Source organism: Beta vulgaris, chromosome 2 (assembly GCF_026745355.1).
Source record: "Beta vulgaris subsp. vulgaris cultivar EL10 chromosome 2, EL10.2, whole genome shotgun sequence".
NCBI lineage: Eukaryota > Viridiplantae > Streptophyta > Magnoliopsida > Caryophyllales > Amaranthaceae > Beta > Beta vulgaris.
In genome coordinates, this window is record NC_079203.1 from 26200998 (window position 1) to 26226704 (window position 25707).

The 25707-nt window shown below is 37.2% G+C and overlaps 1 protein-coding gene across 1 annotated transcript; it reads right to left on the minus strand.

The window, feature by feature from the left end:
- On the minus strand, positions 1–25707 carry LOC104883993 (DNA-directed RNA polymerase I subunit 1). The gene is made up of 21 exons (XM_010668576.4): positions 25504–25707; positions 25147–25316; positions 21766–21925; positions 21349–21624; positions 19189–19407; positions 18833–19012; positions 17723–17885; positions 15005–15195; positions 13223–13486; positions 10755–10843; positions 10509–10656; positions 10193–10411; positions 9638–10090; positions 9392–9533; positions 7916–8118; positions 5904–6106; positions 4809–5007; positions 4429–4715; positions 3440–3580; positions 1579–2383; positions 1–833 (listed from the first exon to the last, which is right to left on the minus strand). The coding sequence occupies exons 1-21, from the start codon at positions 25519–25521 to the stop codon at positions 255–257; spliced, it is 5109 nt and encodes a 1702-aa protein (XP_010666878.1). The 5' UTR covers positions 25522–25707; the 3' UTR covers positions 1–254.

The following is a 25707-nucleotide window of genomic DNA, read 5'->3' on the forward strand; positions in this document are numbered from 1 at the left end:
TGAACATTTAATATCCCTTTTAACAATTAAGGTCCCTCAATACTATCTTTTTAATTTACAATCTCTAGTGCACAACTTCATATGCATTTCTCTTTACTAGTATTTCATTACTTTTCGAGCTATAAACCAAAACTACAAAATTTGGATACATAACTAAGGATCACTTCAATCTTACACGCATAGGGTCACATAGAATCAATCACATCCGTAGTGCGAGCTGTTGTGAATGTGACAAAAAAAAAATTTACACAACATTACACATCTATATCATGCATCAAGTCGAAACATCCAGTTCCAACTTTAGTAGGCAAGCCAAGACATATCCTAGCAGAAGGAGTCTCCAAGTTGTCAACTTCTCCAGAAACAGCTGCGTCAGTAAGGAACTTAGAAGCTGTCTCATATGACATCTTGCCGAACGGTGATATTGATTCAGTTATGCCACCACTTCTGCTCATTGGCCTGAACTCGCCCGTATGTGTCATGTAATCAGCAATTAAAGTTAAGTGCCGCATGTCAACTGAAACTCCATAGTGGCCAAAAACTGTGAAGATTTCTGCTATAATTGTTGCTCGGGCAGCCTCGACCCCGTAAGTATTAAGCATTGCATGTATGTCATTGGAACTAATGAACCTGACATCAAGCTCATCTTGCATATCCCAAAAAGCAGTAAAATCCACACCGGCAGTCTGGAGAGCAGGACGAGACTCTTTACCTTTTCTCAGCATCGGGATCCCTCCCTTTCCAGAGTCGTCCAAATGGAGCTCTACTAGTTTACATTGCTCAATCTTGCCAGCACTCTTCACATGAACTTTTTTAGCTGTCCTCTCAGCAATCTGCATCATTACAGCAACGAGTGAGAAGATATAGCATAACTGTATCCAATGAAATAATAGGTTTCAGCTCTCATCCAACAATTAAATAGAGTGTTTGGATAAGGAAATTTGGAGGGAAGGGGAGGGGAACGTAACAGATGAATTGATTTTCCCTTATTTGGATATGACATGGGGAGGGGGGAAGCAGGTAAAATTGGAAGGAAACAGAGGGATTGATTTTCCCTTATTTTTCCCCTCTTAATAAATCAAATTCTTCAGATATTAGAAATTTTTGGAAGGAAAATGTAAGCACATCCTTCCCTTCCTTTCCTTTGCCTTCCTCCTTTTTCTCCTTCCCTTTACCTTCTTTTTCCCTTGATTGGAGGTGGTGGCACTTGATCAGCTCATCTCAGTGGCTTATGGTAAGGTCAGTCACTCAAGTTTCTGAAGGACTCTCCCATTTCATGAAGTCTTTCAGTTTATTGCTCACCCAAGTACAGCCTGAATGATGCATTACTGCTATTATTATAAGAGCATTCATGCAGTATACCCCACAAATCCACTGTTCATGACTGGATTCATGCAGCAACAAACTTATTTCGATGCCAGAGTCATTGTAATAAATTTAGAGTTTTGATATATTAGAAAAGCAGTGACCTAAACACAACATATATAAACTGTGACTAATGTCTATGAAGCGCTCATCACTTGCCAAGAAGAAATATTGAGAATTAACAGAGAGAAACATTTTGCAATCCAAGCATACCTTTGACAACAATATGTGTGGTTCATTGGTTAACTTAAAATGGACTTCAAAAAATAGTCCATCACACGCAACATGTACTGTAAGATCTTTCTCTGAAAATTTTCTTTGTTTAGCTTCCGGTCTCTTCTGCTGTTGTGAAAGAGGGCCAGATGGGGTTTCCGGTACATCTTGCTCCACACTTTCTTCTCCATCTGCATCCTTAGTCTCTTCCTCATCCTCATCCAGTTCTACCTCAGGCTCACCTTCAGCTACACACTTCCCTTCCTCAACTTCCTCATCCAGTTCTACCTCATGCTCACCTTCAGCTACAAGCTTCCCTTCCTCAACTTCCTCTTCAGAGTCATCCTCATAATCCACCTCATCTGTAACTCGCTGTTTCCTCTTCTGAGCATTTGAACCAAAATCATCAGCCCCTTCATCATCATCGTCGTCGTCATCATCATCATCCTCGTCATTTTCAGAGCGTGTTTTGCTGCCTGAGTCATCCCCGTTCATCCCATCTGAACCTTTTGGCAGGGCATCAGACTTGATTCCACATATTCTTGAAAGCAAAAGCAAATGGCTTTTTATTGCAGCCTCCAATTCCTTTAAATACTCGTTTAGCAAAGTATTGTGACAGTCTTCTAATGTTATATCAGTGTGAGAAGGATAAAGTTCAGGAGCATAAAGCTTTATTTTAAGCTTATAAATACTGCAGATCTCGTGCTTCTCAATGGCAAAGGGCACAATACTAACTTCCAAATTTTCTATCAAGTCAGCGACTACAACCCTCTTCAACTTTGCAGCAAGCTGCTCCGCATCATCCCTGGAAATGTCCAATATAATAATCAACAACACTTCCAGAAAGAAAGCAATATTGGAATCGATGATTGAAATTGCAACATGAAAGCCTATCTATCAGACCCCTCAGAAAAAAAAGATAACAATAATGTCTAACTTCCAAAAGAAAGTAGAGTTGTGGATTTGGCAGAAGGAACAGTACGAGATTTTCCAATACTGCAACCACAAAAGTTCATTGGATAAAGTAGCTTAACGTATACGAATTTAAACATCCTATGATCCAAATACAAGGGCAGGAGACTTTTTAAAAGAAAAAAAAACTCAACTCCACTAGTAACAACAATAGCCCATTTGACAAGCGGTACCAAATGGTGGTAAATGGCAATGAAATCATATGTACAACCTCCGTATTCATTTGTTCTTCCCATTTGCTTTTAGGAGGAAACCAAGGAGTAAGGTTTAATGGTGGATTATTGGAGTCACATTGAGTAGTTGTGAGGGAAAAAATAAAGGTGGGAAACACAGGAGGAGAAGTAAAAGTGGGAACAAAAGAAATGGACAAGAAGGAAGGTGGAAAACACAAAAAAATCACAAAAAGGAAAGTAGGGAGAAAAAAAAAAGAACGGTAAATTGCAAGGAAAATCCCCTAGCCATTAGGCCATTACCTTGGTAATGGAATCTCATCCAAAACATGCGATTTTCAACACCAGTTTTCATTCCCACTCAATACCACCTCTAAAGTGGTAATGGATGGCAATGCAAATTCACGAAGAAGAACACGTGTTTGGGAATGGGTTCTCGTTACCATGGACCTTGACATGAATTTTTTCTTACAAAACCACAATAAAATTCATTACTACTACATCGCCTACCAAACGGGTCGTAAATACCCTTAACTGCAGAAGTTCCCAATTCATACAATAATTTTCGGTTACTTAACCTTTCTTTTTCTCCTCCTAATTCCAGATTCCAGCTTCCCTCTGTTTGGGAACAATATTCACATGCATAAAATATGTGTCCAGTTATCCAGCGGTGCATAGTGAATTGTGATTACAGTACAAGAAAAGTTGATAGAACTCACTTTGCCTTGCATTTTAGTAAAGGGCACGTCATAGTTGGAGTCTTGATGGCACTTGATGCAGTCATTAATATCTCCTGCAGACGAGGAATCCCCAGTGTCACATTCATTTCTCCTCGGCCAGCATGATGGAATGTATTCAGTCTGATATTTCATGATCACAATGTCAGAAAAGATGTAATAAATTAGAAGCGCGAAGACGATAGATGTCCTAAAAAATTAGTCAATTAAGCGTAAACATACTTCATTTGGATTATTACGTATCACCTATCTGTTTCAATTGCTGAAAGTACCAATTTCTTTGTGGCAAAAAACAGATAGAATCCCAGAAAGGGTCCAGAGGAAGCTTAAATAATACAACTGAAGTTTTCCACCCTAACAGAAGTTGACATAGATCGAAGATCGAAGGCAAGTGTGAGATTATTTAAGCGAATTCTTTCGCAGCTAGTTTATGATAACAAAAACACTGCTCAAATAATTTACTAACGCTGGATCCTGCATAGACATGATTACATGAATAGTCTGCAGATGTCAAGTCAGATATAGCTATAAGAATCATCAAACTTGATAGTCCTAGTTCTGAGAATTTTGCTGAAAATACTTACTACACTGGAAGGAATTTTATCATGACATAAAGCAACAGGTTTCAGCAAAAGATTTTTCATTAATGCACATTCATCCTCCTCTTCTGCTGGGCAGAACTGCAGGTCCATCTGGGGCTTCAGCTTCCTTCGAACAAAGTAATACTATGAAGCATTTAAGTCATACTTACTGTTGCACTACTTGTTTGTTAAGGGCTAACTAGATGAAACATTCACTATATATATTAGCTTCTCTTACGGATATAAATATCTCATATCTGCTTAATCAACTATATTGAACTTAAATGCAAGGTACAACTTTTTATGTCGCATTTAACAGGCCTCTTGCTGCAGATGACAGCCCAAACATGGTAAGAATTTACCTACTATGAGGGAAGATAAAGAACTCACGTCATTTGTGTAGACGGTTCTCCAATTGACTGAGCTGCAATAATTCCAACAGGTTCCCCAGGCTGGGCAAGACTCATGTAGTATTTGTTCTTAACCAATTTTAGAAAGTTCAAACGGTCCTTTGGGGTTGTGTGTGGAAGATTCATTGCACTTGCATGATTATTATAGAAATCCTTAGCTTCTTTGGCAAGTTTATCTGGAAATTCGTTATCTTCTTCAATATACTTGGATACGCATGCACCATCTATTTGACTCAGAGGATTTTTGCTGACAATCAGTGGTTGATTCTGAAAGGAAATGTCAAACCAAATGTCGTAAGTCTAATAAAGATATAAAAGAATAATTCTTAGTTATATTGTAGGACAAGATCATAGTCCAACCAATGCTAATGCTTCGAATTCTTGCATGTAGTTTTTTTGATGGACATCAACCCCATCTTCTCCATAACGGAACTGGATAACTGAACCATCTGCATCACGAACTGTGTAGTCATAATGAACAGTAAGGCACTCAAGGTTTTTAATCAAGCATCTTTGCAGGTATCCACTGCGAGATGTTTTGACAGCTGTATCAACTAACCTATTGAGTAAAACAATGCACATGAATCAGAAAAGCAAAACAGTAAGTTCACAATTATCAACTAAAGAGTGGCACATTAAGATGAAGAAACGAATACATTTTGTCGGCGATCTTCCAAGTGCAGTTAAACCCCAAGGGGTTGTGGGGGTACAAAACTACAAACAAATTTAAAAACAGTCTCAAATCTCTCCCCTTTGTAATCAAAAGGAGGATGGAAGCGCGAAAATGTCAACAAAACCCTCATTTCTTTGTCAACCAACTTCAAAGGTGCTCGCAATGTACTGCCATACACTCACACATTAGGTCAATTGCAGCAGGCCAAGCAGTTTCCATAATTCAGTATAGCTGTTCAATCTATGTCATTAATGTCTCTATTAACAGCCTTGCTCAAACCCCCCTTAATTTACATGTAAATGATAATGTGCTACACTGTCCATTCAAAAACAGAGAGCACAAATCTTAAACAAGGGGACTTATGGAAAAGGTAAGGGGCAACTCAAGTTATCAACTTTCTTAACAGGTTACCTTTTTTTTTTTTTGAGTGGAAAAAAAAAAAAAAAACATAGCACTCCAGCAGATCATAGGATCTCCTCAGAACAAAGAGAGGGTGATGATCCTGCTAAGATTCTTTCTTGTTCTGAACATTCGAGAACTAAGTACACGTTAATTTGAAGAGTCGTTTTGAATTATTTGTGAAGCCTGTACGTTGCTCTTTCTTGAAAGCAATATGATAAACAGGGGATTATGAGCGTAAAAGATACAAGGTTTCCTTGAAAAGTACATCTTCTTGTAAGTTGCTGTTCACTATTAATTAGGACATTATATTGTAACTGTAATTACAACAAAGTTCCGCATAAAAGATTTATGTCTGAGATGTAGGGACTGAGCCAAGTTACCCTTCACGACCAGCCATGCAGTGGAAATAAAATTCTTGTGGGCGGAGGCCAGTAAGATAACGATCACTGATAAATCCTCCAGCTCGAGCAGAACTGTCCCAAGGAACAAAACATGGTAATGTCTTCCCAGAGACCATTCGAGGTACACGCTTCCCCTCCAACTCTTGCTGACCCAACAAGAGAGATATTTGTTGGAAGTTGAACTACCAAAAATAAAGGCAAATGAATATCAGTCAGAGTCAATATGAGATAGCAACCCACCTGCAGCAAGTGAAATCAGCAATCTTCAAATCTCAGAGATACTTGCTAGTTGAGGAGCATTTAAGGGTATGGATATATAATTAAAAAAACACAGCATAAATCTATTAATATGAACTACACATAATGCATACTAGACTATCTACTGCTAAATACTCTTGCAAATCCATTTTCTTTACAATTTTGCATCTCGACAACCAAGGTCATCTTTGCTCCCCTTCACTTCTTCTAAGATCCCCATCATTCCAACACCTCCACTTTTCTTACAGGTGCATTTTTTGGTTGACAACACACATGCCCCAAGCAACACTGCCGGTTCTCCCTTGACTTATTCTCAATAGCTGAAAGCCAACCTTGGAATATCTAGCTACTGCAAAAGACCAATTATTGATCTTGAGTTGACGAGAGACCTCTATTCTCATATGAAGCTTAGTACCATACTACCATGTGAGCCGAAGGGATTCTTATGTGTAAAAGCTCACAAGACCAACCTACGAGGTCTACTTCAAATCTGTACCACAATGTCACAATGTCGAAATGCAAAATTGTAACTCCAAAGACCACATATAGTGAAATATACTAATTATACGTATGTCGTCACTGTTCATTATATTATGCAAAGCGACCTCCAGATTAGCATCACTTCTTGGCCAAGCAGATCTTCTCCCTTCCACAAAACGCAACAAAACTTGTCGCTGCTAGTTCTGGATAGAATAAACCAAAATTTGGAAAAAGAAGAGCGAGAATTTAAACACTAGGTATACTGTGGATGATTCTAAAGTTCAAACCTAATCTCCATACCAAAATCAGTCAACCAAACACCCTTCCCTCTTCAGATATATAGCATGCTAGCAGATATTATTTACTCCATATTTCCAGTGGAGTGTCTCTACATTTGGATCTTTACAGCTTGAATCCTTTGGGGTGTGTGGAAAAGGCTTTGTACTTTTCTCATCCACACATCCCAATCCATTTACCACTCATTTCCTAATCTCAAAATGCTTTCTAATACATGATAAAAACTTTGATTATCTTCCTCCCTCTATACCTTGACATGTGTCTAAAGATGAGATAACTAATACCGAAAGTAACAATCCACAAGCACTCAAGGATGTCACTTTTCCAATGAAATTACTTCCTTAGATGCTAAGTTCAGCCGTGCATGTATATTGAAGATAGCACACTCTTCACATAGATACAAAGATGAACAAATTTCCATATTTATTAATAAATTACGGGGCTTAACCACATAGGTGGATTCCGTTGCAGTATATAAAAACAGAAGCAGCATCAAATTTCTAGGCAACTGATTCCCACTCTTCCATTAAATCTCTTACACTCTGGGGTTATCATCTTCAATTAAAAGTCAAGAAGTTTCATATCAGGCGAAAATGGGGGGGGGGGGGAGAGAAAAATAAAGTGAGAGAGATGGAGAAAGAGACAGAGAGATAGAGATTAAAGAATGATCTATTGATAGCAGATTCTATGATTTCGTTATTATATTATTACTATTATAACCATTAGTAATATGCTGATTTTTCAAGCATTTATTGTATAGCATTTATGAGCTTCAACTTCAGAATGAAATTACAATTTAAGAATAAATTATAAGCATTAGCGTTGTATGTGTAATGCACACAACTTCAGCTCGCTCCCCATACCTTGGCTTTGGGGACAATTTATTTAGACCAAGAAGAAAAATGTCCAAGCACAAAGAACGACTCTGAAAGTTATTTAAGAAGTCAGCAACTTACAGTGCCACCTTTAGCTCCAGACAGTGTCATAAGAGAGAGGCAGTTATTTCGGAAAGGCCTAATGAGTCCTTCAGGGAACAACTTAGTGACTGCTGAGCTTAGAGTATTAAGCTTGCTTCTCATCATCCCATCAAGAAGGGCTATGGCAGAATCTCCATTACGTCGAATTGCTTTCTCGATTTCGATTTGCATCTCAGAAAAGTCTGGAAGAACAGAGAGAGGGAATACAAAATGAGACACCAATAGAAACAAAATTCTAAATACAAATTAGAAGATAGTAACCAGCAGATAGATAATTTGCTATTAAGTAGTCAAGACTACATAATTACAACAAACTGAATAACTAGAAGCCACATACAGCATCCAAGTCTACTAAGCGACAACTGTCTTGGAGAAAGAAACAGGTATATATACAAATCCTTCAACTAGGATAAACAGCCAATGAGGTCCAGCATGTCATGTAAAAGATAATTCAAGAACTGTAGCACGGTTTTTTTACTTTAGGTCTGAACCCATATAAATGATAATGACAGAGGTACAGGCTACAGATACATTTAGACTTCTGAAGAGAACTCTATAATGGAGCAATCTTGCACTAGAGAGAAGTGCATCAAAAAAAACTGAAAACACCCTCCATGTGAATATATGTTCAATAACTTGTCGACACATACCCAACTTGATGCAATTAGAGACAGGCACAGGAACAAACTTAGAGCTCTTCCAACACTTGGAGAGTGTAATTCCTTTGACAAACCCATAGACCCAGTGCAAGAAAGAGCATTATATTAATTTTTAAAATATCCAGAAATTCACAGATATGGAACTCCCAAAAGGCCAAAATCCAAAATCATCGTATAAAATAAACTAATGATAGACAATGAAAATCTAGTGGCTGAAAACTTAAACAGATCAATAATGCTATAACAAATAGTCAGTTATTTGACCAACTGCTTATACAGTATTGAAAAAGCTAAACAATGTACTCAACGCATAGCTTTCCTATTAGCTTTGGGAGATTTTGTAAGATTCTGTATACAGCATGGATTTTGTTATTTCTGGCATTTTGAATAATTTGAATTTTGTTTTTCAGAATGTATATACACACAGCTTTTTGGGTGTCTATGTTCATGTGCGTGTACACAAACATATGTTGCCATCTATGCATGCATGTAATAACTGTACAAAATCAGGCACACACTAACACTCATACACAAAGGCATGCATATACACACAATACATATGCATGAGTGAATGCATGTAATAAGCCCACTCAAATTGAGTAGTGGAGAGTAAATCAAGAGAACATAGCTAATCATGAAGAAAATATTGTTGCAATCACAGAGAATCTCTGATTGGAAGAAGTTGGGAAAGTGTGGTAAATTGTGATACAGAGCGAGTACAAACCTATATCAAGCTATAAACTCTGATCAAGTCAATGAGGATAAGAATATTGCATCAAAGAAATATAACATATACCTAAATGTTCTTTCTCACGACCAATGAACTGCTGGTGAACTTCCTTGCCACAATTAAGGCAAAAGTCAAGTAATTGTTTCCTCTGGTTGTCATAAGATTGTACTAGAAGAAGATCATGAACTCCACATGTAAAACCATTCATCTAAAGCATAATCAGGAAAATTTTCAGTGCATATCAGAACACTAACATACAGATATCGAAAAAAAGAACCAGAAGATAGAAGCAATGAGAGACATGATAGAGACCTGTAGGAAAGCAGTCAAAACACGACTCAATACAGAAAGCAAGTTTCCTGCAGCATCAGCCCCATACATCTCCTGCATAGTGTGAACTAAACCATACTTGCTAAACTGATCCTTGTCAATAACCCCTTGAACCAATTCATTCTTGTAAACAAATACAACATCTTCATCAAGGGTGTGACTTGGATTCCATTTCATCCGTCTTTCCATTTCACTTTTAGTCATTTTGTCAGAATCTTTTATAATGCTATTTGTCAAATCCCCAACAATCGTCTCCTTAGAGGTACGAATATTCTTCTTTTTCTTTCTCGAAACCTCGTCAATTGTCTTAGCACTTTCAACGTTCTTCTTCTTCGATTCATCCTTCCCAAAATATTCTCGTGCAATTTTACCACGCTTTTTTAAAGTAAATGGTAAGCAATCTCTCGTTATGTGATTCAAGATGGCAGTAATGACCTACACATAAGTGATTCTATGCTGAGGTCGAAGTACAAACACCGAGAAAAAACAAATGACTGATGCAATAGTACATATAGACATAAAAAGAATGATTCCAACCTGCTTCCCTGTCCAAAGTCTCTGTGGTCGAAGTATAGCCGGCGGATGAGCCTGTATAACACTTTCTGAATCAACTACAGATACTTTCTTCCCAGGTTTTCTATTAAGAGAGGCTGTCCCGTAGGAACAGACACCAGACATGTAAAGAAGTTCATTGAATTCTTGAAAGGTAAGAAAAGTATCCCTCTTTGTCAGAAGTACAGCACCTACAATGTGATCCTATTCACAAGTACGAACAAGTAGAAAACATAGATAATCAAAGAGCTATTAACCCAAATAATATTGAATCATATTGACTACCATTTAAAACATGAACCTGAATTAAGGCTCGTTTAGGATCACCACGAGTTGGAACTATATACTGGTTATCAGCATTGACAATGTTATAAGCTTCAGCACGGGATATCTCATCTTGGGGAAAGTGAACATTTATTTCATCACCGTCAAAATCAGCATTAAAGGAGCTGAATAAAATCAGTCACCAGGTAAGTATCAGCATCAAGAACTGTGCAGATTTATATTACAATAAGGTATTATTGTATGAGGAAAAAATAAAACATACTCGCAGTTTGCATAATGAAAACGAATAGTCTTCTCTCCAGGCAAGACACGAACCTTAAGAGCGATTATACTTGGTTTATGGAGTGTCGGCTGGCAAAAAAGTATACATCAGAGACAATCAGAAGTAAACACATCCAATTCTTTTTCTTGGGGGGGGGGGGGGGGGGGGGGGGGAGGGGATGGTGTAGCTAAAGTAATCCTTAAGAGCCAAGCTCAATTGAAAATCAAAGCCAAATGTACAGTCACACTCGTCCCATCTATTGTTTCCTTCTTGATTAAGAAAATAATTACCCATTAGGAACGAAGCAGAGCAAACACAGCAGACCATAAGTATTCCAACACAAAAACAACAAATTCAAACATATTGGTGCAGTTATCTCAAAGCATCCAAGCTACTCCCACCATATTTGCAATGAGAGAAAAGTCCAACCCACTTACAACGATATTCATGGAGGTTTCCATCATAAAAGGTCCTAGGCTTCTTAAGAGAGCAAAAACTAAAAGAATTTGCAGCTCCTCATCCCTGCCAAAGCCCACATTATGACCTAGAGCCATAATAGATAATTTCCAGTAACATAAGTTCATATTTTTTCTAAGGTACTAAGCAGAATTTAAAATATGTGTTGGAATATAATTTGATGAATGAAAAACAGAGTACAAGGACGTCCAAATAGAAGGGCATGGAATTGTTATGAAACAAAAATATAATCAATCCTGGTCGGTAAAAGCCCTTATTCCGTGGAAATCACTAGAATTTATCTTGGAATTCCAATCATAAATTGAGGAGCTCAATGTAAAAGCTTGGATACATCACTATCTTAACAAACAAGAAAGTAGAGACATAGTCGAGATGTTACTAAAATTCTCTAGGCATAGGACCTCTACGGCTAAGTTTCTTACCTATACATTCCACCTCAAATTTGTGTTGGAAATTGTTTACTTTTGTATATGAATTGTTTTCTTTTTGTTTACTTTGCAGTGCGGGCCCTTCGAAGTGGTGTCGGACCAACCGAGCGTCACATGGCGGACAAGGGTCTTACCATCAATTACTACCCCTAAGGGTATTTCCGTCAATTACTACCGCTAAGGGTATTTCCATCAATTCCTTACCCGAGACATTTTATCAGCGGGACATCGGGTGACTAAGGCGTAGCTCCCAGGCGCTACAGCATGGCCCTCCGGGCATCCATGAGGCTGCGTTGCCCAGCGGCCTCGCCCATGGCAGCCATGTACAGCAACAAGCACCTACCCCCTAAAGAGGTTTAGTGGGGAAAAGGGTTATTTCCCAATGAACACACTTTTGACAGTAGAATCACACGACCCTTTACTCTCGAAAATGATATAATAGTGCCCAGTTTTTTTTCATGAATCAACTGTATATGACATGAAGGTTTTTTAGATTATTTTTTTTCCTGGAAAAAAATCATTTTTTTGTGAAAAACGGGCTAAATGTGGCGAAAATTAGAGAAAATAGCGAAAAATAGAAGGAAAATTAGGAAAAATCTGAAAAAATATGTTTTGACATATACTTAATTTACGTATTTCTAGTGTCTTCCTATTTGTTATTTTACCTCGTGTTATTTGCTAGTTCTTTGATATTACCTAGTTGTATGGTGCTTGGTGGTGTGCTTGATGGTGCACACACACGCGCGCGCACACTTAGCACTTAGCAATAAACCACAATGCACTTTAGCACTTAGCACTAAAGCACAATGCACTTTTGTCATTTTTGCACTTAGCACTATGTTTGATGGTTCGCACTGCGCACTTGCACACCGGGCACCTAGGGGCCTAACGGGCCTACGCGGGCTACGGGCTACGGGCATAGTTGTACATGGGAAATCCTATCACTTGGTTCAATATAGGTAGGATCTCAACCACCCAAAGATGAGAAAGGAGTAGGCACTTTCTCAAAGCATGACATTTGAAATCGACCCAAAAAGCCCTATATAGTGCTTGCATGGATATTCATCCTATCCTCTAGTTCTTCACTATGCAGTAATTTCAGCCACAGTCCATAGCCACGCAAAGCCCAACACGAAGCAACTTTAGTATTCCCATTTGAATAGCATGAGAATACATTGGTTTTAATTATAAAAGGAAAAAATAGGAAATAGCTTTCTAGGATAAACAAGAAGATGGAGCCAAAGTCAAGCACTTAATAAAATAGTTATACCAGCACACACACACACACACACACACACACACACACACACACACACACACACACACACACACACACACACACACACACACATATATATATACATAACACCCTTCTGCCCGGACAATTATCTTGAACTTGATTTTTACCTGGGGTAAGAACGTTCAAGGGGGGAAGGGAGATGGGGTTCAGATTTATTGTTGGGCCTGGCTCAAAATTGAGATCCCTAAAACAAAATAAAGTTTAAACCAGCAGCTCAGCTGTAAAGCAACTGCCATTGTTTAGTGATGTGCTTTTCCTCATACCTGACGATTCACAAGGACAATATCCCCATTGCGCAAGTGACGGTATACAATCTTGCCTTCGTAATCATTAGTAAAAGTCTTCCCAGATTGTGTCGTCACTCCTCTTGAAGAAGGTAATTTTCTTGAGTAAGAAATGCGAGATCTCCTAGTAGGTGGTAGTTTCACAGTTGCCACTTTATCAACATAATGCGTGGCTCCAGGGTGAATTTCAGGCCCATTAACGATGGCATCTCGTAAGCTTGTCACATTCCAAGGAGTCACTCTCTGTATCAACATCATAAAACACTATTAGAAACCACAACCTTATTGCTCAATATTACCACTTGGTACAACTAACAGGGTGCAAGCAAGGAAACCAAGGGAAAAGGAGAGGGTACATCCTTTGGATGACCAAATTGCTTCTAAGGCACTCAGCAACATTTTCAGACCAGTTCCAGTTCACCATCTTTTAGCCTATATATGTAAGAATACAAAAACTTGGGTCTGAATGTTTGTAAGTGACAGATTAACGCTTAAAAGTGAATGCTAGGCGTCTTCTCTTTTATTTCTTTTTTGGACTTGATGTTTTGAAAGTCTTTTATTTTTTACACTATTTAAATCATTTTCTTACTTTATTCTCATCATTTATATGAATTCTATTGATTCGTTTCTTTTTTAGACTTAATGTTTTTATGATTCTTTACACTTTATCTGACTCTTTCATATTTTTTTTTTTTTACTATTTACTCTTCATTTATAAGAATTCTAGTTCACTTTTAAGTTTTTTATGTCTCAGTCTTTAGTTATGACAATTCAACTTAAAGGAAGTACAACTTAGCTTTCAAATAAACATATACGGTTCACTAATAAGCGTCTATCTCTCATTTATAAGCATTCAGAGCTCACTTTTTTTATAAAGAAAAGGTAGTTTTTTTGTGTGTGTGTATCCAAATTACTTACATGGATGGTATCTAGTTCCTTGGCAACTTTCCTATTGTAACATTAATATCTTTTGCTATACAAGGGAGACTAAGGTGATGTAATGCTGAGATTTTGATAATGAAAAAAAAAAGGTGGCGCATTAGTAGAATTCTACTATGTAATCTAATCCTTAGGTGGTGAGACAATGGAATATTTATTCAAGGGATGATGGCCAAACCTTTATTTTCTAGGTGGCAGTCTCTTTTGTGCTTCCGGACTGAATCAGTTCCATCAGTTAGTTTCACTTAGTAACTAAATCTGTTTCACTCCATATCCACCATACTTGACATGTCCGGCCACTATTTTGCCATATATGTAGATAAAGTATATGATTGATTTGGTAGCCATAAGAATAGGGCCATTACCTGGCACATTTGGTTTTAGAGGACGAACAGGATTTCTCAATACAGGATTTTTGCAGGTTGAGGTATTACTTTGGCCTCTCTTTGGATTTATGTTTGGGGAGCTTTCTTTATCATATATCGATGCAATTAACACTTTTTCCAAAATGGAAGACTTATTATTCTCTTTGGTACAAACCTCTTTCCATTTATCTATGAATTGTTAATAAGGGGTGATTGGATCAAGGCTCACACATTGCATTAATAGGAAACCATAAGAGACACTCCCCATAATGATCCTCTTTCGGTACTGCAATGGAAAAGTAAAGCATGACAAACCTGGTAACTACATGCCACTAACTGGATGGAGGAAGCAATAGGCCAATTATAAATTTCAAATAAGAATGGTATGCTTAAGATGTGAAAGACTCAAGGTAAAAACTTCTAACAAAAAACAGCTTCATAAGAGGTCAGCCCTCACCTCAGGATATGTCAACTTCAATGCAAAGACGGGAGGAATACCAATCTCGTTGACAGCTAAATAAGGATCGGGCGATATTACAGAACGACAAGCAAAATTAACTCGCTTCCCCATCATTTTCTGCCGGAATAAGCCCTCCTTTTTCTCCAGTAATTGACATATTCCAGAAGCCGTATCTCTTTGTCGTAGACCTGTTACCAAGACAAAAATGGGAACACTCAGCTCCAATCAGGAGTGCTCAATCAAGTTTGCAAGTTGTTGTTGCACTCTTATTACATGAACATCACGAGATACATTCACACATGCTCAAATGAAGCAAAATTTTCCAACTAATTACGGCAAATTAAGTATATCTTGAAGCGATTCATGACTCATCAAGAAGAAATCAGGAGTCCCCTCAGAGAGCTGCTGAAGAAATTTTATGCACCAACCAAGCAATGCATTAGTAGATACCAAGATAACACCACAAAGACCCCCCCCCCTCCCTATAACAGAAATAAGATAAGAGTACTCTGTCCTACAATGATGCACGGCCAGCGGAACCATTCCGATATACCCTGTTATTCTCTCCAAAGCTTATATACTAGAAAAATTAAGAATGCATATATCCAAGGAACTTTCTCCCACTTTTTTCCAAAGCTAGCATAACTAACTCATAGGCAAATGCAATAAGGCAAATCGCTTAATATCGCACTCTATCCTCAATCTCAAACCATTTGTTTGAAAAGAATATTAGCCAGTGAAAAAAAGGCATGAAACACGATTCTCAGTCGCATCACCACCAAAGAAATGCTATAAAGAACATTGAAATTTTTATAGGGAACACTAAAGTCAAGGGGGCTTTATATACCATTTGATTGTCCAATTTAGTCCCAAGCCCCCACCAAACTAGCTACTTGCCTTGTAAATATAAAAGAAAATCAAGTCACATATTATAGCCATTAAGGCCACAAGCATTGTAGATAACTTCTTTTATGAAATAACTTGCTTGTAACTATGGTCTTTCAAGCCACATATCATAGTCCTAGGCCAAATCCTACCTTCTTGAACTTACTTTGCCCAGCCAGTTCAAGAAGAAATATTACACTAATGGATGAGTTCTTCCATAGTGGAGGATTAAGTGAAAAAGAAAGGCATTTGAGCCTAAGCATGCTAAAGAGGCCCTATCTCTTTTTCTTAGGAAAGATAAACACTTGCTATACAACCCTAAGTCTTGCAATGACAACGGAAAGTCCACCAGCTACCTCTGTAGACCCTTAGCTAATGCATTCAAGTACCACTGCTAGCGCTAAGCATAAAAAGAACTCATGCGGGCAATAGACTCTATAAACAAGGAACCTATAAGTCACTGCATCAATTTACTCAGATGCAACTTTACCAACACCTTTGTTCACCTCTCACTTAGGTGCGCTTTCCAAAAGAAAATGATTTATCTTTAATAGAACAATAACTAATATACTTGAAAGTGTACTTAAGTTAATGTAATTTTGAATAACATGCAATATTAAAACTTTCTAATCTAATTATAGTGTATGATACTGAAACACTCACAAATACAATGACGTATAGTAACTATGACGTACAAATGACTTAGAAGGAAATAATGCTCAAAAATCAAAGCTCCAAGCATGATGAATGCACCTGTGTGCCTTATGTTATTTAAAACTAAGCTTACAAATTAGCATTTTGGTGAAGATGGCTGAACTAAACTTGGAAAAGGCTGTTAGGCTTCAAATCAATGTTCACAATGGAAAACAACTAAAGGCAACACCAAACTATAGGGAGCAGGAAATCCTCCACAAACTCAGGCCTGTTCTCCCAAGCTTAAAACAGCTGAACTGAATTGAATTAAATTGAAATGAAATGAAATGAATAGTGATATATTAGAGTAAAAGTATTAGCAGAGCTGAACAGACCAAAACTAAAAATAAGCTGGGGAGAACAAGCCCTCAATATTCCACATAATATTTCATAAAAACACCTAAAGGAAAACATAAACTAAAGGTGTCCAATCCAATAACTGAAAGAACAAACGGGAAAGTAAGAAGCTCCTAGAAAACATAATATAAATAATATTAAAAAAAAAACTAGTTAACCACTTAGTAAAGCAAATCCAATCTGAATCTGATCCACGTCCTAACTTGAGACAGCCAAAAAAAAATCCGATCTGGAATTTGATCTAAATCCTGTAGGAGGTGAAACTTGAGTAAAATCTGACAAATCCGATCCGAATCCGATTACGATTGTCATCTTATTCACTTAAAGACTAAATCTTATCAACTTATAGAATAAATCAACATACCAATAGGACACTTATGTTTTTATTATAAAAAGAAAGTAAAATATAGTATAATTATTTTGTGATTTTTGTGATCTCAAGTGATAAAATAGTCTGAAACCAACTAAATCAAACCAATCCGAGGCAAAAATATCCGATATAGATCCAATAAATAAAATCCGATCAAATATGATTAAAGGTTCATGGATACGAAGTTTTTATAATCCGACCCAGTGTCATTCCTATGCCTACTCTTATTACATATTTATAGCTATTAAAGCAAAGGCAAAAAACATGAAGTAACAAGTCCTGGAGTAAAATCAGGCAAAACTTGGATTTCTATGGTAAGGTGAAAAACAACTCTATCATATTGTTTCTGTATGGTCTTTAGATCATTTTAAATCGAGCTTTAAGGTGAATAAACAAAGATGCAAACTCACCTGCTCCACCCTTGCTATCGAAAAGAACATTTACAGATTGTTGAAGGTTCATCCACCTGCTAAGAATATAATTACGCTCAGCATGCTGTTCATAAGCATTTGCCAAGGATATATTACACTCCAAAATCTTGCCCAATAAAACAGTTTGAGGATGCTCCATCACCTAAAGGAAGAACAAACACAACTCAGTGTGTATGCATAAGGTGAAAACATTACAATGATGAATAAAAAAATACAACCAATAAGCCAACTATAATGAAACCCATGACAAGCAAAGAGCAGTGATATTCAATTCCTTCTTTAATCTCATATGATTACTTAAAACTTAAAAGCCTTATTTCAGATTGTAAAACTTGGCTCAATATAGAGAATAATAATGTATATAAGTCTAGTATTGTTTCCCTTGTTTGTCAATGACTTATTGAGCATTCTTATGCAGATCATGGCTGGAATTACAGAAAAGGTAAGTTAAGTAGGCATTTAACAAGAATTAAAATTGGAGCCTCGAACAATTACGTCAATTCAAAATCAAATACTTAAAGTTTATCAGCAAGAACTTTGGCAGGAAAACAAAATTATATAAAATGATGAAAAGGGAGACACATCTTAATGAGGACCAGGAATCCTTTATAAAGGTCATGAACAAGTTATAGTTCCCAACCAAAAAAGAGTATATATCCTTGATGATCTTCCCCAAGTCCAAGCATTTCCACATCCAAAAGAGCCTCAGAAGAACCAATCTTTCCTATTAGGCTATTACATTACCAGCAATTATTTTATGGCACAGATACAGCACACAATAAACTAAATGAATCATCCACTAGTCACACTATAGAGCCGTGATGCTCAAAATACTATGAAGACTATTAAAAGCATGCAGTCACTGCTCACGCATACAAGCAAACATAAAGGACATGCTCTGATTATTTATGCATGCTTTGTATGGAAAATTGAGCACAATAAAATACAAATAACCAACTAGCAAATTATCAAAAAAAATCACCAACTAGCAAGCCTAAAAAGACAACCTGCTTTATGAATCATGATAAACATGCGCTACCTCCCTATTTTGGTTGTCATCGTACAAGTGAAAATACAGCTGAAACTTACTGCATCACCTCCCTTGGAGGGAGGACGGAACTTGGTTGGAGGCACAAGAAGACTTTTTAAGAAAAACATCGTAAAAGCTGCTTTCTTCTGAGATATATTCTGTTGATGTTGCTGAATATCACAGATAAACGAACATAATCGAGCCTCGTTTTCCCATAAACGCTCCAATATACCTCTCACCTGCAATTAATGGATTTATCACATCGAGCTCCTCTGAGCGTGCATGTAATAGCTCTTTACATTTTTCTTGATGCATCAAGAGCATACATAGCTAACACAGACATGAAACTGGAAAATCTTTAGACACAACAAGGTAATGTCCTTTAGCAAATATCTGAAAAAGGGAAAGAACATACTTCTGTAGGTAAGAGAGATCGTGCTGTTTTCCACTTTAAGAAGTCTGACTGTAAGTCATCCTTCTTCTTTCGCCTATTTGATGCTACTCGTCCAGAATCCTGGTCTTCGGCATTTTCTACCTCAGACATAGACTTATCATCATCTCCTTCAGCCAGAGGTCCAGCTAACTTGTGCCCTCTGATGATATTTGCTTTTATGTGATTATCATTCAAGCCACCCTAGAAAAAGAAAAGTGGATCCATACCAACTTAGAAGCAATGAGATAAAAAATTATTAGTCTCCTTATATAATCAAACTTCCATGAAACAACAGAGCTGTGTATAATGATCGCGCTTCCATAATGAAGCCATGAGAAGAGACTTTCCCCATTCATAGAGTCAACAAAGAAGTTATCCCATTAGCAATTCCACTTGTTTATACCACCAATAAGTCTAATACCTTATAATCCTGTTTTTACCACTAAAACTCAAATGAAGTGACCAAAAGAACAAACAAATTTAGGGTACAGATGGCAGGAAATACACACAAAACCTACAAACTATTTGTTTGATAATTGGTTATTATGCACTTTCTGCTAGTTGATATAAATTAGTAAAAGCTGCAATATTCTACTAGGTTAAACAATGAAAAAACAGAACTAGCATGCTACTTAACCACTTGTAATGCTAAGAAGAATATTCATAAAATTTGATACAGTAATTTTTTGGTGATCGACCTTGTGACTTATAAATCAATATTTTGAATCCAGAGAACTTGACAGAAGTCCTTAATTAGAAACTACACTGAAATAGATAAGACATGGTTGACAACATCAAATATAGAACATGTTCATCTTTGCAAGAAAAAATTTCAAGGAAAATCAAGACTCTGCTCAATTGCCTGCTCGTGAAACATGGAATCAGAAACAAGAATTTACAAGCAGTACACCCAAGTGCGCCCCACAAACATTGCTTATGTCTAAATATTCATGTATCAAACTAAACTTAAACTCTTGAGTTCTCCGATAAAATAAAAAAGTGCACAGTGCCCAGTTTGATCTTCTAATTCTACATCATAAATATACAGGAATTTAATTCTGAAAGAAAATTGGCCCAAAGTTAGTGATTATGGCCATTGACAACAACTCAAATACTTTTTTTGCACGACAGAAAGTGAAACAACTTGACAAAATGAGAAGAAAAAAACAGCCAGAGAAGAATGTAGTACAAAGGAGACATGATGATTGATGAATGCTATAGGACCAGAAACCAGTATGTCACCAAAGATTGGTCAGCATGACTTAAGATTGCCAATACTCAATAACCTCTCTTTTTCTCTATAGGGATGAAAGGAGACCAATAGACTTGCAGGCTGCTAGAGCATACCCCCATTACAAAAGACACCTCGCCAGTGAAGGTTGTGTTACACTTTGTTTGGATAGGAAGAAGTCGAGAGAAAGGGAAGGAAAAGGAAGGGAGGTGAAAGGAAGGGAACAAGTTCCCTTGTTTGGTTAAGGGATTAGGAGAAGGAATAATCCATTTTCCCAACCTTTTTAATAAACAGCATCCCTCCCAAATTGGATAGATTTGGAGGAAAAATGAAGTTCCACCTCATAGTTCAAAAATGGCGGTTTCGGTCACGATTGTGATAACGGTCACGGTGATGCGGGGACGAGGATGATGCGGTTGTTGTACCGCCAAATATCGGCTCAAACCATGGGATATACCTTGAACCCACTTAAAACGCGGTTTTTCTCTACACCTTTATGGTGCAAGTGGTATCGGTTCGGTAAATTTGAAAACCTTTACGACATGGGCGATATGATACGATGCGGGCTTGTTTCGATACCATGCTCCACCTTCGGCCTTCCTTTCTTTCCCCTCCCCTTCCTCTATCCCTCCCCTTTCTTTCCCTCCTATATTGCTATCCAAACAAACTGTACAACTCGACTGGGACATAAACACCGGGAATTAATTTTACTAAAGAATAAAGATTATACTTATCAATTCAATAAAAATGATAACAGAAAGACCAATTAGCATTTTAAAACACCAAATAGCTTATAGTGAGTGAATACTTTTTGTTGAACTATAACTGAACACTTTAGAGCACAATCAATAGGTAAAAGTAATCACAATTCACAACTTCTAATAGACCAAAGAACATATATATATATATACCATGTGGATCCAGCCAAAGATGGGTTTAGTAATAGAAGGATTCTTGGCCCCACAATAACACTTTGCGCTTCTTTTCTTCAAGAAACTCTTCAAAACTGCAGTTGCTTCAGTAAGCTGAAAAGAGGTCCAGCCACATTGATGCTTGGGGTCCTCAGATAGCCCACCCAAGTATAGGCTGCTATCACTATCATCAGGACGTTCACTAGAATTTAACTCTCTGGCCCTAACAATATTGCCCTTCTTAATGAGGTTCAATTTACAGATGCACATCTTAACCTGCATTATGGAATATCAGAATTTAGCAATGTCATAAACTGCCTGCAACCAGCAATGTCATATGGCTATGAAAATCTAATAAAACCAAATCAAGTTAATTTAGTTTGTTAAGGCAAGGTTTGCATAGTTCAAGATAATTACCTCCTCTCGAGATGCCTTAAAATGGTAGCAAGCCAAACAGGTACCCTGTAGCAGACGGTAGAGCCTATTGAACAATAATGGGTGGTAAACTAGTGACACAAGATCTATATGACCACAATGTCCAGGGCAATAAAAGGAACGTTGACCGCATATTTTGCAACTGCACAAGAATGCAATCCTTAAAATGATGATTAACTGAACGAAATATAATGTTCTGAAAGAATTGAAGAAAACAAGAATTGACAATAAGATGATTGAGTAAAAGCTCAAGAAGAACCATGGAAACTCTTCCCTCCTCTCCTTCTACACAAGTGAAATTATCCCTTAATCATGACCAACATATAACATTTACCCAAAAAAATAGCTCAAATTTGAGGGAAAAAAAGAACATCTTTACTGAAACGAACTTTTAGTGAAGCATGGATAGCAAATGATGGAGAAAAGAAATTGATCTCACAAGAATAGCTAGATATCAATGCATAAAGACATTTAATAGACGTTCCTCCATGTAAGCTCTATCCATACTTGCTTGAGTAAGATCCAGAAATACACATCTCTAACTCATTTATCTTACACCCCAAATGACTGGCTACAAATACTTTACTTCCTCCACTTCAGATACTTGACACGGTTTGACATTTGCATTACTCACACACTCTATTTTGCCCATGTTTTGTGATTTCTAAATAAGGAAAAATAGTCATGTGAAATCTTGTTAGATTCGTCTCGACATATACTTTCAAAATATCAATTTCCATAATTTCAACTAATAGAAATTAGAGGTTTTGATGATTAAAGCTATGCATATCCAAAGAAGTGTGTCAAGTGTATTTAGAAACAAAGTAAAGATTTTTCATGTGCTAGTAGAGCGTCTCTTTGCTAAACATTGTTAAACGTCCCACTAAAAAGCTTCACTTGGAATCTAAAATTTCCTTTTTACAAAGGAAAAATTGGTGCGAATAGCACCAACAATTGGTTTGGTTCACAAAAAAGCACGAACTAAACAAGTGTGATGCACAACATGAACTTTATGACATGAGTGCCCGAATTAACATAAACAACGATTTTGGCATGGTTCCAGAGCACAACTTTAAGGCTTGGGTAAACGAATCTCATGCCAACATCATCAGGTATGTTGATTCGAGTAGCTATATCATAAAGTTTGTGTGGTGCATCACACCTCGTTTAGTTCGTGCTATTTTGGGCACCTCGATGTTGTTCGCACCAATTTTTCCTTTTACAAAAGATTTCAGTAATTGTTCCGAGTTCTGATAAGATGACTTTTGAGCGTATGGAGGTGTAACTTTTATTCGAGACATGGGTACAATTGCATGCTCTTTTCTCTTAATAAATTTATCATGCATCTACGAAAGGTCATTAAGTATATCACCAAGCATCTTACTGATGGACACAGTTTTAATATATTTATTAAAAATGATATTTCTAAGAAAATTGAGGAATTAGTCTAATGATAAAACTGGGCCATACTGGACCAGGTCGTGGCTTTATGTCTAGGCATCAAATTCATGATTTTTAATGTTGAAGTTTGTCCTTCATGCCTTAGTTTTCATTTAAAACTGTGGCCTAAGCACGGCCCATGATCCAGGAAGACATGTGCTTGTATCATGCCATGCTTTTTCTACAAGGCCATGCCAAGCTGAGTGCCATAATTAGAAATGACAAGGGAGAAAAAGGATAGCAACCAGAAACAAGAAAGAGACAAAACTTCCAAGAGCATGAAGTACTACATCAACAACAACAATACCAAACAGTATAATTACTTGGAACTTGAAACCCTATTTTCTTAAACTCTCGGCCAAAATCCTAGAGATTCCGCAAATCACCTCTTAGAAGAAAAGAATTTATTAAAACTCTAACCAAAATAAGTAGAAAAAAAATATAGGGCAAACCTACTTCAAGACAAACCATATTTTCTCAATTCCATAATCGACATTCCACCAACCATTTTTCTCCATTCACACTACAACTAATACAATATTGATTGATTCGACCCGTAAATCACTCAACTTAACATGCATATGCATACAAAAGCTACTAGATAGCAATAGTCATTGGTGATAGGAATCATAAGCAAATAGCTAATCGTCAAAGGGACAAAGGTAACTTCCTAAACTCCCTCAGACCTCCAAAACACCTCCCTTTATGCATTGTTTGGTATTTGTGTCCAGTCTAGCATAAACCGAAGGGGGGGGGGGGGGGAAGCCAAAATTGTATTCCATTTGTCTCCTATCTCCAAAGAAAAAAACGCGGATGTAGTCAGCTCGTTGTAACGTTCACGTTGTCGCAGAAGCGGCTCGTAACGGATGAATGGAACGGATCACGGCTGACGTGTCGTGAATTTTTTCACAAAATTTACATTAATATGTTCTAACCTTATTTGCATTGTTTTAGCTTATGAAGCATTTTTTAACATAATATAATCAAATCTATTATAATATCATGTTTCATCAGCTATATAATTAAATCATAATATATTTTTGGCCAATGCTTAAAAAGAAAGGATGTAACGGGGATCAAAACGTTCTGACGTGGCGAGTTCGCGTTACGGAACGGACAACGCGGCGAGAAGTATGTGATTCTTATTATGGCATTCCGTAACGGGATTTTGCGGAACAGCAAATCCAAAATTCGTTACAGAACGACCATTTGAAAATTCTAATTCAATGCCTATCTGGGTACAATAAAAGAAAGCCCGAGAACTTATTGTCTCCATAATATTTCCTCCATTCTTTTTTGATTGCAACGTTTCCCATATCTGGAAGTTTCATATCAATTGAAACATTTCCTTATTTGGTGATATCTTCTATCTATCTCTCTCCTATCACATGGATCATACTTTTTATCCATCTCTATCTCTATCTCTCTCCTCTATACATCGGTTTCTTAAAAAATGTGCTAATAGCATATGTTGCAATTATTATAGAATGGATGAAGTATTCACCATATACAAAAAAAGGTTAAAGGAAGAATTCTACTAGTGAATTGTCTAGTGATTAGTAAAAATATCCTCCAAACCATTTATCAATTTCCCCTTATCCTAATCCTCACTTCTCCTTGATCTCTCGTTTACTCGGAAGTCTACCGTGCATGAAGATGTCTATTGTCGAGAATACTTTGGTCTTGCAAAATCGAGTTGCCACCTTGACATGGGAAGACAAAAGGTGTATTTCCATGTTCACGAACTTACAAAAATATGAATTATATAGAGTCAAAATTACTCCCCTCCCCCCTTCCTAAAGCATAACAAAAGTCCGCTTAAATTACAAGATTTCGTCTCCTTAATAATACTAAAAGATCCTAATAGAACAGTCTAAAGAGCATAATCAAAAATAAAAAGTTTGCAAGACTGAGGAAACTTACGAACTGTCATCATCCAATGGACCCAAAGCAGGATCATAAAGACCTCCCGGCTCAGGCCTCCCAACTGTATTCAACAAATTCTGGTTTGTAATCTTCCGAACACTAAGCTTCCTCACTTCATCATCAGTCATTACTCCAAAATGCACCGCTGCCACCGTCTCTGTCGCCACCTACGTACACAAAAACGCGCGCGTACGCACAAACAACAACAACAATAAACAACAACAACAAATTAGTATAGCTTCCATTAACGACAAAAAAAATATGGAGAGAAAAACTCTTGGAATAATTGCAAATAACTGGAATTTCAATAGTTTTAAGTTCAAATAATTCGATTGAGCTACAATAATGGAGTACCTCAGATGATAGAGCCATGTTGAAGAGTTAGCGATGGTAATCTTTTTGGATTAATTTAGGGTTTGATGGATGAGAGAAGAGAGAAAAGAATTTGTTTGGTGGTGATTGTGGCGGCGAAAGGGGAATGGCGGAGAGAGGAAAGAAATGAAGTGAAGTGAAGAGGAGTAAGAAGGCGGGGGTTTTGTCCTAATATTTACGGAGGTT